Genomic DNA, 14914 nt, shown 5'->3' on the forward strand with positions numbered 1-14914 from the left:
TTAAAATTTGTTGTTGACCAGTTTTCTGAATTTTCAAAATTGCCCCTGACTTCAACCCAATAGAGAACATGAATGTACCTAATTGAGTTAGGATTGAATTATTATTATTATCTTTTTTTTAGCACATGATGCACTTTCCAGCGGCCACGCCGCCCAGGACGAATCCAAGTCGGACTCAGGGGTCACCAATTTAAATTTAGTCAACATTTACCATGCGGCATCAACGCAAGTCAGATTCCAACACATTTTCAATTCGGACGTGTCCGAACCGTGTTTGTGTATTTTGCAACGGCGTGGTGGTGGCGTGGAGTTGCTGCTCACCTTGTTCTTCTCGTAGATGGGCGGCACGGCAAAGAGTAAGATGTCCGCTGCGGAGAAAGCCAAACAGAGTGAGCGAGTGGGAATTGGGCCACCAGGGCAAAGTCAGCAAAGTTCTTTCTTTCCTTTTGACTTTACTGGGACTTTTTGTAAACAAAAAGAAGAATAGCTCCTTTATTTACAACACGCATGCTTTTAAAACCGCAGGTCAAATTGCAGTATTAAAAAAAATGCCGATCGTGCAGATCAGACAACAAGCTATGCTCTTTTGTGCATTCCTATTGACCATCCCAAATAAGGGGAACACCAAAGATGATAATCAGGCAAGCACATGATGTTTGGTGACATGCTTGTAATTTGAAAAGAGACGGAAACAAGTTCAGTTGATTAACGGGCACTAGGGCGTCTCTGTCTTACCGAGGATGAGGATGGTGATGCCATTGAAGACGGCGCCCACGTAGGTCATCAGCCACATGACCACGGCCAACTACACAAAAATGACAAGCGAAAACGTTACCGAGCCGTGGCGGAGGGAAAACATATTTGCCCAGCTTTTCATCGCATCACTTAGCGTCAATTCAATAAGACTAAAGAACATTCGGGAGGGTGGAGGGATTAAATGGAGTAGAACGGAGTGCTCCTAAATCACGTGTCTAAGGATTAACCGGGTGCCCCACCACCGCAAAATTTCAAGCAAGTCCTCAACCAAGTGACTCATTAAAAAACTGTTTAAAAAGGTGAGCTAGGATGACCCCTCCCCCCCTCCGTGCTCCACCACCCCTGTCACGCAATCTCAGACTCGGGGCCAGTGTCAGATTTGATTACCTTATTTTCCGGTGTATAAGGCGCACCCAAAATCCTTGATTTTTTTTCAAAAGATAACCCTGCACCCTATACGCAGGTGTGACTTATTTGGCAAGTCTTATTGAGCCACAACAGGCCCAGCAACAAATGTCAGCAGCCACCGACTCCACCCCCGACCCCCCAGAAGAAGTAGTGCGTAACCCCAGGCTCTACTGTAACAACTTGTAATGTGGTGCGCCTTATGCATGTATTTGGAAACCTTTGATATACAGTTATATATTATATTTTGGAAAACGACACCATTCATTGGAGGTGTGCCATATACACCGGAAAATATGGTACATGTCCCCGATTGTTATATGCTTCATACAAGTGGAATCGATGCTATGCTAAGTTGCCCATTAGATGTTCGCAGCGCATTATGATTATTAATAATAGCACAGGCAAACTTAGGTAAAATGTCTACGTCAGTCTTGACCTTTGGACGCTTTATGATGTCATGACGTCGCTCCCAATTGGCTCATGGCCGAAAACCAAACACGTTCAGAGTAAGAACTTGTTCAGCATTAACTAAACACAGAGCTAGCAACACCCCTCCACCCACCATTTTGGTGCACAAGGGCTGAGACTGGTTAAGTAACCGGTATAAACTGAATCCACACATTGCGTTTTTGTCAATATTTGACCAATTATTGGTCGGCTCGATTATGAAGTGGGCAGATCTTTGTGTAAAGTGAAGCGTGAATAGGTGCCGTCAAAGTCCAAGTCAAGTCTCAAATGTCCCCACTAGGCCTCCCCCTATTTGCAGAAAAGCAGCTGGCTCACCTTGAGGGAGTCCACAAGATCCTCGACCAGGAAGAGGCGGCTCATCTGCTTCAGGGCTCTGTTAATGTAGGTCAGGCTGGTGTCCACATGCTTGCGGAAGGTCTCAGGGGGGATGCTGACCTCCTTTTCCATCAGAGATCTACAGGGGGGAAGAACAGATGAGCTTTTGGAAACCGGTCTTTGGTGTTGATAGCGCAAGTCCGTTCGTTCAGTGGTCCCCAACCGTCGGCGCCAGTCCAGGTGCTGGTTCTTTGCGGAAATAAGAGGGAAAAAGTTGGATGGGGTCCCGGTCAAGTGTGATTGAGAATTCTGGTGGCTGTACAGTCAAACCTGGGTTTTTTATCATAATCCATTCCAGAAACCTGTTCGGCAACCGATTTGGTCGAAAACCGAAACATTTCCCACTATAATCAATGTGTGCTTTTCAAAGACGCCTGATCACAATTGAACGCTACACGAGGATAATGTGACGGTCACAAAGAAGCGCGGCACAAGGAAGTGACGTATAAGGAAGCAGAAGGGAGTCGAATGGTGCATTCAGGAGCGCTCAGTTTGGTCGACAACCCAAGGCAGGAAAAAAAAAAAACAATCCCAATTTTTGGTCAAAAACCGAATTGGTCGATAACCGAGATTTTCGAAAACCAAGGTTTGACTGTATGACATCAGTAACAGATCCCCAGAGGACACCGCGGAGGTTTGCCTTGAAATAAATGCTCCCAGGGGCATGAGGGGTGTCACCCGGCAGGCAATGCCGGGAACAAAATGGAAACGTCATCAGCGCGATAGCGCTTCGGAGCTGGCCGTGGTTTTCTTGGATTGGGCCGGTGGTCGAGGTGGCTTACTTGAAGGGGTGACCGTCGCTGGACTTCTGCACGGCCTGGACGACCGACTTGTAGATGCGGAAGGTGATGGTGACGCAGAGCAGCGCCAGGAGCAGGTAGGAGACCACGCTGATGACGCTGAAGGCGGCCAGCGACAGCAGCAGCAGCATAGACAGGCCAAACACCAAGCCCGACTTCTTGGGGTCCCGCCAGTGAATCAGATCCTTGACTGCGGAAAAAAATGGAGGGTGAGCGAGTTGTGCATCGGGACAGAAATCGGCCCGAGGGAAGCACGCACGCTTGAACCGCGGGGTCGCGCTGGGTGCCCCCCCCAAACGCCCCGCCCCCTCGTCCGTGTTTTGTGGAAAGTCGCGCATGCAGAAACAATTGCCTCTGTGCGCGGGTTGCGTAACGTCGGAGTGGCTCGGCGCTCTCAAAGCGCCGGAGGGGAATCAAGGTGCGAAAGTCTCGCGTCAGAGAGTGTCATGTGACTCACCGCCTTGAGATGTCTTACGTCTGGTGGTTGGGGCTCAAAGGCATGGGGGTCATATTTTTAGCTTGAGTCCTTTTTTTTTCGAGGAGCCCTTCATCATCCTAACGCCAATTTAACAAAATGACCGTAGACGTAGAAATTTGAAATTTGTAGAAATTCTACACTGTCTGTAAGTAAAGAATCTGCTTAAAATTAAAATTAGAAATTTGGGTTTCCTTTTTTTGTGACAAATGTCACAAATTCAAAAACACACTTTTCAATCAATTTATGAATACGGTGACATCATGGCATGTTCTTTCAACCTTGTCCTTGTCCTGTAATAGGCAATTTGTCATGTCGCATTTCTTTGACAATACGTCACATCTTGTTTCATTTGAGATTAATTTACTCAAAAGCGAGCTGCTGGGATGAGTCATCGTTTTTTGTTTGTATCGCCAGACATGTGGGGGTATGCATGCTTTAAAAAATGCAACAAGATCATTTTGTGCAATTCATTTTGCAAGCTTGAGACACACAACTTTAACTGCACTGAATCAACCACACGTCTTAACCAGAAGAACCAAAAACAAATAACCTCACCTCCACAACCTCTTCAAAAAAGCCGTCTAACAAGGTAACCGTTTAATAATTCAGATCATGCACAAGAGATTACGTGTTCAGTCGCTCACTAGCAGCAGTGCTGTTGGCTGGGGCTCAAAGGGAAACAAAGAGGGCTCTATTGTTCGGGACTCGGGCCGCGATAAGCCAACAGCGAGGTTGCGTGAACAGCTCATACCGCCAAGGGAGAACTTTGCCTGCATCGTCCCACGGAAAAGGGTCAACTTAGGCAATGACGAGAATTCTTCAAGGCTCTGCACACGCACGCACGCACACACACACAAAGGGCTGTGCATGCACACTCGGTCCCGGATTGGCTAGAGGCCAACCGGCAGACGGATTGGCCAGTCTAACTGTATCTGTTTGCTCTCTTTGCGCGGCCTTGCTCTCTTATGGCAGTGCGCCGTTAAGCGCTTCGAGCCCTTTTCCATCATAGCGCTTGCGCTTGTGCTGGTTTCTGCCGAGTCCCTAGGTTGGGGCCGGTTCTTTCTTTTTCCACCACCAAGATTGGCTTGAGTTCTGATGCTTAAATCTGGTGAATAAGATGACCCCAATTATTTGTCGGATCAGACTCTGGTCATCACTATGATGACAGATGAAGACACAAATGTTTTACACCCAATGTTGAGTTTTGAACTACGGCTCAATGGTGTCTCACCAGAATCGCGACCGTGGATGTGGCTGGGACGCGGTCGGCGACTCGCGGCCAGTCTTGGGATCAGCTACCATGATTATGAAAGATCAGTTACATATAAGTATAACCAATGGTATGCTAAGTTACCTAGAAGATGCTAATGTTGCATTATCATTATTATGAAAAACGCAGGCACTCTTGGGTCAACGTCAACATTGACAGAGGCTTTGGACGCTTTCCCATGACGTAGCTGCCACTTGGCCCTTAGCAGGTGTAAAATCAAACGCATTCTTCGTAAGGAACTTGTTAAGCACCAACTCAGCACAACACTAGCACCAAATGAGCACCAATTTTTTGGGGGATGCAGGGTGGGATTTGGAAAAGTACACCCTCTTGGTGTACACAGCCAGACGATAATGGAAACAAGTGAAGCAAGAGAAACCGCAAGCACCAGGTCTGACGGGGTGCATACTTACTCATAATCCCAGATACCACCCCCAAAAGTCACCATCAGGAAACAACATGGCATTTCCACCGAAGTCATGAGGTTCCAAACTAACCAATTGAGCAGAGATGACGAGGCATGTGAGATTGTTTGCAGACAGCCTGGGAGTACTTTGAACTCGTACTTTGCCCTGGGCGGTACAACAAACTACTGTCATGGACTTAAATAACCACAGCAAATCCAGTGACTAAGGTTTGACTTTGGCGGCCAGCATTACCTGATACGTAGGTTAGTATGGCCATCAAGAAATGTTCCGCCAGATGAGAGGCCTCTGCCACCCACAGATCAACGGCATCTACCGCTTCGGAATATGTGCAGTCGACGCCAAGCACATTGCTTTGAGAACAAGGAACGCTTGTCGCCGGAGTAACGGAAGCCTGCTGGATACATGGAGCGTTCTCATTTTCTGGAGTCTTGGATCGAGGAGGCGGCGCTTCTTCTCCGGCTGATCGACTGCCATCCAACTGGTTGCGAGAACTGATTGTTGGTTGGTCCTCTTCCATATCCATCGGCGGCATCTGAGTTAACTGCAGACCGCCCACGTCGTCTGAGGGAATGCTTTGAGAGTCATCCGGTTCTCCACCCTCCCTCGATTTAAGGCACTCCCTCATGAATTCCACAAAACTATCAACTGGCTCGGAAGGGGAGACGTTCTGTGTCCCCGCAGCATCCGAAATGTCAGACGAGTCGCCGGAGGAACGACGGCTGGCAGACGCGTCCACTTCGTCATGCTTCGGCAAGGCATCCTGCGTTGGAGTATCAGCTTGGACAGTGTCTGAAACAAAGTCCTCTTTGGCTGATTTTGTCATGAGCTCATTCTCACAGAAGGGAGACGACGGTTCGTAGTCAAATGACTGCCCCTCGGAAGTGTCGCCTCGCATAAAACTAGTTCTCATGTCCGTTTCTCTGCGGGGTGAGCTCCGAGAAAGATCAACATCAACTTGGTCTTGTTGAAATTCATCTGGCCACTCTTCATCATTACTTGGTGCGTCAATGTCTGTGTTTCCGGGATCAGTCTTTGATTGTTGAAGTTGCTCTGGGAATAAGTCAAATCCAAACTCCTTCAGTTCTGCTTTTTCTAAGAACGCATCTGGTTGAGGACTGCGTTCATCATCAGATTCGACAGGAGAGGAAGGTGGAGAATAACCTTCGATTAATGCCGTTTTGACAGGCCTTCTATTGGGTGCTTCATGGCCATAATCTGGTGAAGAGTCTGCAGTTTTTGGTCCCTCGTTGACAACCTCGTCGTCTTGTTCCTCAAATTCCATCTCATCATCGCTGTAGTTCGGCTCTTCGGTTTCTATGATATTAATGGTGGGGACCTGCATGAGCTTTCTTTCTGATCTGACTGGCGGTGTCACCCTTTCCAGATCGGGGAGGGAGACGGCAGGAGAAGAGGTGATATCACCTAATGGCGGTTCTGATTTTGGAGAAGGGATGTCGGGAGTAAAATCATCTTCAATAACTGTTTCGTCAGACTCTCCTGAACTGTCAACTTCGCTGGCCTCTACAGGCTCCAGATCTCCAGTCTTCTTGTCATCGGCAACATCCGAAATGCCCTCATCTGAAGGGGAGACTGGAGGACACGGTGACTCAAAGTCAGTCAGGCCCAGAGGTAAAACTGGATGCGCTGACTCAAGCTGCGGCGAAGCTTGGACGCCACAATTGTCCTGCTGAGCCCAAATGTCGGCTGTTGGCAGAAAGTTAAGGTCAAAGTCTGCCTGCTTGGCAGGGATCTCTTTCTCTGGTTCCTTTGATTTCAGAGGATCATGGGACGAGTCCACGAAAGGACCGGGCAGGCTAGCAGGTGTCCCAAAAGCGAGATTTTCCTTAGTTGGGTTAAATTCGGAAGAAACAACGTGCGAGTCTGGTACCGGCGGTCGGTGAGCTTTCATCCAAGCTTCAGTTTCTTCAAACTCAATTTGTCGCAATTCTCCCAGTACTTCAAAGGGCGATTCAGGCGATTCCTGATCAGGAGAGCCTCTTTTGGTTGGAACTGTTGCCTTGTTTTCCTCCATGCAACGCTTGTGAGGTTTCGCGACATCGGAAGGAGATTTGTCATAGTGCCGAACTCTGTGGTGCGAGACACAGTCATTTCGAAAATCCATGTCCTTTTTGGCCACAAGTGCTTCCAGAGCCTTGATGCGCTCAGAAACCGGAGAAATCATTATGAGCGGCTCTGAAATCGCCTCGCCTCCATAATGCTCAGAGGAAATTGAGCCTGGCTGAGGGGAAAAGCGAAGGGTCGTTGTGACCCCTTCACCGGGCCTGCTGGAACCCAGCCCCGTCTTTATGTCTGCATTGACACCCACGAACACGCATTGACAAGGGAGAAAAGAAAGCAGGCCAGGTCATACAAATCATATCCAAACTACCGCACAATTGTGATGTTCTTATCTATGTATGGCCTTACTGCTGTAGCAGCCCAAGCATTCATGCATTCGCTCATGGGAACATGAAGTCGATGAGCGCACGATATGGGCCTTTTCGTTTCGCAGGGCTATAGCTATGACGAAGAGGCAACTGACTTGAGGCACCCAAGTCAAAATGAGGTCACGGAGCAGCAGACCCGACAACTCGTCCCTTGGATATGTAGAACTTGCAATACAGTTCCCTAACTATTCAAGACTTTGTTCTTTCATCGTACCTTTTCCAGTTGACCAACAGAGAAAAGCAGGGCCAGGCAATGCTCAATCTTTCGTATTGACCCATTTTGGTTTTATTTACCCTGAGCTCTTCAACAAAACACTAACCGCGACAGATTTTTGGTGTTCTTTCAGCAATAACCTGCCATGCCACAAGAGTCTGACCAAACTCCCTTTTCTTAAAATAAATAAAATAAAAAAGACCTGTGCGCCCCGGTAGTCGAATGGTTAGCACACCGGCTTCACAGTGCAGAGGTCGCCGGTTTGCGTCCCGGTCCGGCCTCCCTGTGTGGAGTTTGCATGTTCTCCCCGGGCCCGCGTGGGTTTTGTCCGGGTCCTCCGGTTTCCTCCCACACTCCAAAAACATGCATGGCAGGCAGATTGACCACTCCAAATTGTCCCTAGGTGTGAGTGTGAGAGTGACTGTTGACTGTTGTACGTCTTTGTGTACCCTGCGATTGGCTGGCAACCAATTCAGGGTGTCCCCCACCTCGTGCCTGAAGACAGCTGAGATAGGCTCCAGCACCCCCCGTGACGCTAATGAGGAATAAGCAGTACGGAAAATGGATGGATGGATGGAAAAAGACCCGCATCCAGCGACAGGCGGGTAGTGGATCAACTTCACACCGTAATGGAAGATTTAAGGAAGCCAAGAAGAGAAAGTAGGGTAAACTTCTCAAGGTGATGCAGAGAAAGGTGGTCCAAGTTATACCTCATGACCTACTATAAGTTGTACAAAATGCCAAACTAAAACAAGTTGTTTGTGATATTGTATGGACCAAAAACGACTGTGTACTTTTTATGTCTTTGTGAGTCAAAAATCTCTCAAAGGAAAGTAGTAATTGCTATTTTGAGGGGTTGTGACACAGCAATGCACGTCAACCTCCTCACACTCCCGAGCGTACTTTGTCAAGATCCAATCTGTACATCACTTCATTTTTAACAGGACTATCGTAAAATGAGTGAGACGACGGGTCGACATTTGACAGACGTTACTAAAGTGTTCTTTGAAAGTTGCCGTTGTCCACGTGTGCAAAGTGAACACAAAGGGTCCTTACCATTAAGTCACAGCGTTTCACTCTGGCATAAAACCTTAGAGCAGGGGTCGGGAACCTATGGCTCGTGAGCCATAAATGGATCTTTTGATGTTTGCATATGGCTCGCCGATAAATCGAAATACATATTCTCGCTTTTTTCTGATCATTTTCTGTTGAGGCTGCAGTTGGCGGAAAGCGCAATTTTGATTGGATGATACTGGCCGTCATGTTGAAACAGGTAAACGCCCCTTTAAAAGAGTTCTACAAGGAAAAAAAAAACCAAGTACACTTCAGCTTCAATGCACCGGAGGATTCGCCTTTGTGGAGAGAAAGGTTGTGATTCTAATTCCCAATGAAGCAATACCATCAATGAAACAGTCGAATGTCAGTGACATTTTAACAAGCCCAATGTTAGCATCAATATACTTCTGCGAGAAGTATGTTGCATAGCAAGTGTGGAAGCTAATGAGCCGTGTGCAGGCTAGCTAGCAGTAACTTCGCATATGGACCCGGCAAGTTGACTTTCATTTCGATCGTTTGGCTGGATTTTTACCAATCTTGAGGAACTGAAAACCATTCATGTTAACGGTGAGTACTATCACAAAGTTAGTTTAAATAATACATTCTGACATTTTGTTGAAAAGTGGCCGCGCGTGCGTGTGTGTGTGTGTGCGCGCGCGTTTGTATGTGCGCATGCCCGCGTGTGTGTGTGAGCGCGTACGCGCGCGTGTGTGCGCGTCTGTGTGTGTCTGTGCGCGTGTTGTGGCTCTCACTGAAAAACATTTCTAAATATTTTACTTTTTTGGCTCTCTTAGTCAAAAAGGTTCCCGACCCCTGCCTTAGGGTGTCAACAAGAAAGCTAGCCTACCATCGAGGTGAACATAGCTAGGCACTACGTAGCCCTACTGATGGTACTAAATGGTGAAAAGCAGCCTATCAAAGAATGAAATATAAGCGAGGTCAAAGCAAGGAAGCGTGACGTGCAAAGCCACAAGCAGATAGTGAGATGGATGGAAGGCGAGCCCGTGTCCCCACTGGGCCATGGGAGGGGGGGGGGGGTTCTCTTCCATGCCATTCTTCCTCCCTTGGGGTCGCTCGATGGTGGTAGGGTGAAAGGTCGGATACTGGGTAAGGAGGAGGATGGGACCATCCCCCTCAGGACACCAACCTGGTCCATTTTTAGGTTCCTACCACGGCGTCAACTTCTCTTGCCGTCTTAAAATAAGGGTGGCAATCTGGGGATTATCTCAAACCTGCAGTTGGGCCCGCTGACCTCAATCATGTTCACTCGCAGGCGATAAGGACTGAAACAGATCGGCCTCGCGGCAGCTGCAGAGGCCCGTGTCTTGGTTAAAAAGACACACAAACAAGACATAGATGTGATCAGAATGAGCCACTTTTTTGTTTTGTTTGTTTTATGGGTGCGTCACACGATTCGAAACTTGTGACTTTGGTAAGGAAGGGCACAGCATGAGCGCTATGGGCAAAGAGTGGAATTTGGACTTTGGGAGCTCTAGAAAGAGGAATGGAGAAGCAAGCGAGCAGCATTAAAAGAAGCGTACACTTGCCTTGTGACGACTGAATGAGAGCTACGGGCGAGGAGGAAAAAAAGGAATCTGGAACAAAACGAAAACAAACAAAAGGCCAGAAGAGTGGTAAATGCAAGGAGAACAATGAATCCAAGGGCAAGCCACACTGTATCTTAATTCAATTCTACGCACAACATCGACGGCCATATATATACAGCTTTTACCGTTTATGGGACGTAACCAAGTACAAATACTTTGCGAGTTGACTTCGGTAGATCTACACTCGGGAGCTGGACTTTGGAGTACTGGATATTTATTTTGACTTCCAGTGGTCTTCCTATTGCACATTTTGCCATTTGAGGGCTTCTTTCTCTGGGCTTGTGTTGCAAAAATGGAACATGACAAATTAAAATAAATAAATAATAAGATCATGCGCACACAGCCATGGTGATTCCGTTTCATTTCTGAGAAGATAAAAAAATTAATAAATCCAAACTGGACAATGGCCCCTTTGCTCACTTTCTCTCGAGGACATAGAGTGCTGACATCGCATGGTTTTGCAGCGAGTTTGATGGCTGACAATGAAATGTTTTGAATAGGCCGGCCGGCGTTCCGCAAGTCCCGCATTCTCGTTTATGTCGAGGAATGCGTGGAGAGCTATGACTACTACGCCTATTTCACATCGACTCCCTTTTTAGGGGTTGGCGAGGTGGGGGGGGGGGGGGGCGTGGCACGTGGATGTGGTACAGGATTTGCAGGTTGGGGTTGGTGCGCCCTTGACTAACGGCATTCCATCTCTTGGCTCACTTGAAGCGCTTTGCCCCCAGATGCCACGCCTTCAATTTGTAAACGCTCAGGTTTCCCACACTAGTTTGGATTGAAAGACATCAATGTGTTTGTTTGATTTTGTGCGGATGGTATTATTGGATGTCCTGCTGCCAAAGCGCCTAACGTTGAGCCGTGTCGTCGTTTCCCCCTCACTTTGATGACCTCGGTGAGATGATCCAAAGCGGAAAAGACTGAGTGTTCTGGAGCCTTCCGCAGCCCTGCCCAGATTAACCAATGGACTCTTGTCAGCAGAGGTGGCGGGACAAGGTTGTAAAAGTGAAGCCCAGAAAGTTAAACATAGGTTAAAATGCTGCAAAAATACAAAACGTCACCCAACGTTTTAGGGGTTAAATCAAGACAAATTGGGCTTTTATCATCAAGTCAGTATTTGTCTGTTCTACTGGCAGATCAACTTTCTAAATTCCTTCTCCCTCATTTGTTTGAGGACAGACTTTGGCAACATGAGGGAATTGTTCTTTTTATCGGATGTTGTCAGACCGAAATCAAGCCCCTTTCTTATGGGGAAAAAATTCCGACAAGGATCTGCCACTGAAAGTGCAGCGTGACCAAAAAAGCAGTGCCTCCATTTTAAAAAATAAAAAAGAATTTAAAAAAATTCTTGGAGCACAACCATCGAGCATGACGATATAAATTGGGTGCACGCGGGTGTACTCACAGACGACAGTCACCGGGAAAATATGAACTTCCCACTTTGCACTAATTAGAGGAATCAGACTGTTGCATAATTACGCGACATTTGTGACTTGGCGCATACTAAGGCGCGACAGTGCAACCTGCTTTGTTAAATCTTCATTTAAATCAACGGTGTGCTTCGAGATGCGACGCTGTCACCATACGACATGGCCAAAATGTGGACCTCGCGACACACGATGACTATCACAAGATTGCGGGGAAGTCGGCAAGATTAAAAAAAGATCACCATCAGGTATAATAAACTCACAATATTGTTTCGAAAAAAATAATACTTGGGGGGGGGGCATAATATTGTTTTTGTACATTACGGCAGCGACAAAGAAATAGGACTGGCCATTTTGTTGTATTGTCAATCGCTCCTTTTGTCTTATGGCTATGCTGCATTTGGCTAATAAGACTCCATTTTGAGGCACTTATGGGCTCATGCACGCATTTGTCATTAATCGAGTCCATTTGTCAATCGACAACGATGTTGCGGCAAATTTTCGTCTTGCGCTATTCCTATTATAGATACATCACGAGGTGCGCTGTCACGAACGCGGTGATTTCAGATAAGCGTCCATTGAAATGAGATGCATGCGACTGTTTATATGCGGGCACTTGCCGTTCATTTATGTCAAGTCTAAATCAGGCTGCATAGGAAATGTACTCTGTGGACAGATTTCCTCTGATGCAATGGAGTTGGAGAAATGAGGTCCTCATTTTAAGTGTGCCACTTCCTCTGCGACCGGCCCTGTTGACAATTATAACACGTTTCAGTCGTTTCACGTACCGCCGCCCCACTAATTCACAGGGGGGGGGGGGGTATTCTGTGGACCACTTGCCTGTCGCAGTAATTCTTGCTTCACTACAGATATGCAGCTGGCTCAAGTCAAGGTTTCTCAAAAGTACATTTAAAAAGTCACTGATGCCTTTGTCACATCCTTGGATTAGTGTAATCCGCTTAATTTTGGAGTCAGTCAATCCTACATCAAGCATTTTCAGTTGGTCGGGAATGCTGTTGATCGCCTCTTGACTGGTACTCATAACTGGTACATCATACCTAATCTGACACCTCTTCATGGGTTCATTTTTAAATTCCTATTTATTTTCTAATCTTAAAATGGCCCGGCCCCCACCTTACCTCTCTGAGCTCCTTTGTTCATGACCGCGGGGCCTCAGGTCTGCAGTTGCTGGTCCCGCTTTTTGGAATGACCTTTGGCAACCCCCACCCCCTCGCTGATGATCTTTAAAACCCATCTCAAACCTCATTTTTATTCTTCGGTTTTTGACAAAGCCCGAGACTTATTTTTTTTTTTACTTTTAATGTTTTGATGCTTTCTATTGTCTATTGTTCTGAAGTTATTGTTGTTATATGAATATTTTTTTGTTCCATGTACAGCACACTGTACACAGGGGTTGTGTTTATTAATTTGCTTTATGCTAACTATTTTGTTAGGCGCTTTGTTACAGCTTTGGCTGTCGTAAAAGCGCTATGCAAATCAGGATATATTGTATTGTATGGTTTAAAGAGATACCATACCTCATTTGAGAATAATCCCTGTTGAGAATGCAAGTGAGTGCCTGAAATCCATGTTTTGAGGCGAGCCAGTCAGCCATATAATCAGAATCAGAATCAGAATACCTTTATTCGTCCCACAATGGGGAAATTTGCAGCTGGGGATTTAAAGATTTTTGACGGAAGTCAAACATTTAAATGACATTCAATGACCTATTTTGGAATTTGGTTCAATAGACCCCATTGTGGTATGCCTGGTGTCTAATACACACGTGTGGAACAGCTGAGCGGTGAAAAAAAACGACAGCTGCTGATAGTGGGGATTGCATTTCAGTAAGAATAAGAAGACGAGGTAGAGCCTACCTGATTCTTGGCCATAACGCTGAGCGTAATCAAAGATCAATTCTGACATATTCTAAAGCACACAGAAGGGATGACACAATGTGCAAGAGCATCCTTTGGCATCACAACTTCCGGACTTTGATTAGGGAGTCCAATTAGCGACATATCGCTAGCATCGAATGCCACTCCCTTACGAAAAAAAATAATAATGAGCAACCTATCTGGCCAGAGGTGAAAACACAGTTAGCTTGTTTGAATTACTTTATGAACAAGTAAATGACAACTACCTTATTTTGTTGTGAAAGGGTTATATAAATAAAGAGTATTGTCTTGCGTACCAATAGTCGAGCTTTTTTGTATCGTAGAAACGTGGAGAAGAAAAGCACTGCGCATTGAAGAGATGCTGCCTTCAGGAACACACTCCTCCGCAGCGATTAATAAGCAACATTTTGCACAAATATGTTACAATAACTATTTTTAAAATATTAATGCGGAAAATTGAGAAAAACGGTTAAAAACGCGAGTCAATAGCACGCTGATGCTATTTTTATACGACAACAGGTTCACTCATTAACGTCAATACAGTACAATGGCCATCGACAAAAAAAAAGATTAAATGGCGGAAGCGGACGTTCACGATTCAATTAATATGTTAAAGAAGAATAAAAGGTTAGTTAAACGTGACGGTTTCAGACTGTTTCTTACCGGAGGGCCTCGGTTCTTTCAAAGCAGAATTTTGTCCATCGGCGAGCCCCTGCGACGAGGATATCTGGGCAGACTGAGTCATTGGATCCATACTGCGTGCTCGAAGACGACGGGAAAATGTGGCTGCAAATGTCCCGTTTCGATCGAATTGGTCTCAAACGTCGTCGTCTTTTTTGTTTCCCCAAGCTCAGAGAGCGGGACTTGTGCGTTTCACCTTCGGGTCCGTCAAAAGGGCCAGCGATTCAAAGCCGAAGATGGAAAGGAACTAGGCGGGCTAATGGAGGAGGAGAAAACACGTCGTGTCGATCGTGAAGCGTTCAAGGACCCGATCTGCGAGGCGTACATTTAAATACCACTGACTAACTCCGCGCATCTGAAATAAAATATAATTCCATTGTGGGAACCCAGTAATACACGAGTTATGAAATCGTTGTCGTGTAAAATGTCAAGAAGATGTACGACCAAAAATCGTCGCAAGTGTAAAAAAATATTGAACATTTCCTGAACAGTTGCTCGATTTCTCAGCCTTTGTTTGACCGTTAAAAACGTGAATTGGAATCGCATTATATTGTGATTATGATAAGAGTAAAAATGTGTGTAAAGTCCGAAACAACTGGAC

The 14914-nt window shown here is 46.3% G+C and overlaps 1 protein-coding gene across 2 annotated transcripts in view; it reads right to left on the reverse strand.

Annotated features, from left to right (window-relative positions):
* Window positions 1-14576, reverse strand: part of rtn3 (reticulon 3) — a 19062-nt gene extending 4486 nt beyond the window's left edge. The window contains exons 1-7 of one of the 2 annotated variants that reach the window (XM_088990758.1): window positions 14296-14576; window positions 10248-10295; window positions 5215-7293; window positions 2790-2997; window positions 1948-2086; window positions 736-805; window positions 322-368 (exon numbers count right to left, since the gene is read on the reverse strand). In XM_088990758.1, the coding sequence (XP_088846884.1) occupies window positions 322-368; window positions 736-805; window positions 1948-2086; window positions 2790-2997; window positions 5215-7293; window positions 10248-10295; window positions 14296-14386 (2682 nt within the window). In that variant the 5' untranslated portion in view covers window positions 14387-14576. The remainder of the gene's footprint in view (window positions 1-321; window positions 369-735; window positions 806-1947; window positions 2087-2789; window positions 2998-5214; window positions 7294-10247; window positions 10296-14295) is intronic. The other variant, XM_088990757.1, reaches the window with a different exon arrangement.
* Between the last annotated feature and the right edge of the window lie 338 nt (window positions 14577-14914).

Source organism: Hippocampus bargibanti, linkage group LG02 (genome assembly GCF_051943395.1).
Source record: "Hippocampus bargibanti isolate YZ-2025 linkage group LG02, ASM5194339v1, whole genome shotgun sequence".
Taxonomy (NCBI): Eukaryota; Metazoa; Chordata; class Actinopteri; order Syngnathiformes; family Syngnathidae; genus Hippocampus; species Hippocampus bargibanti.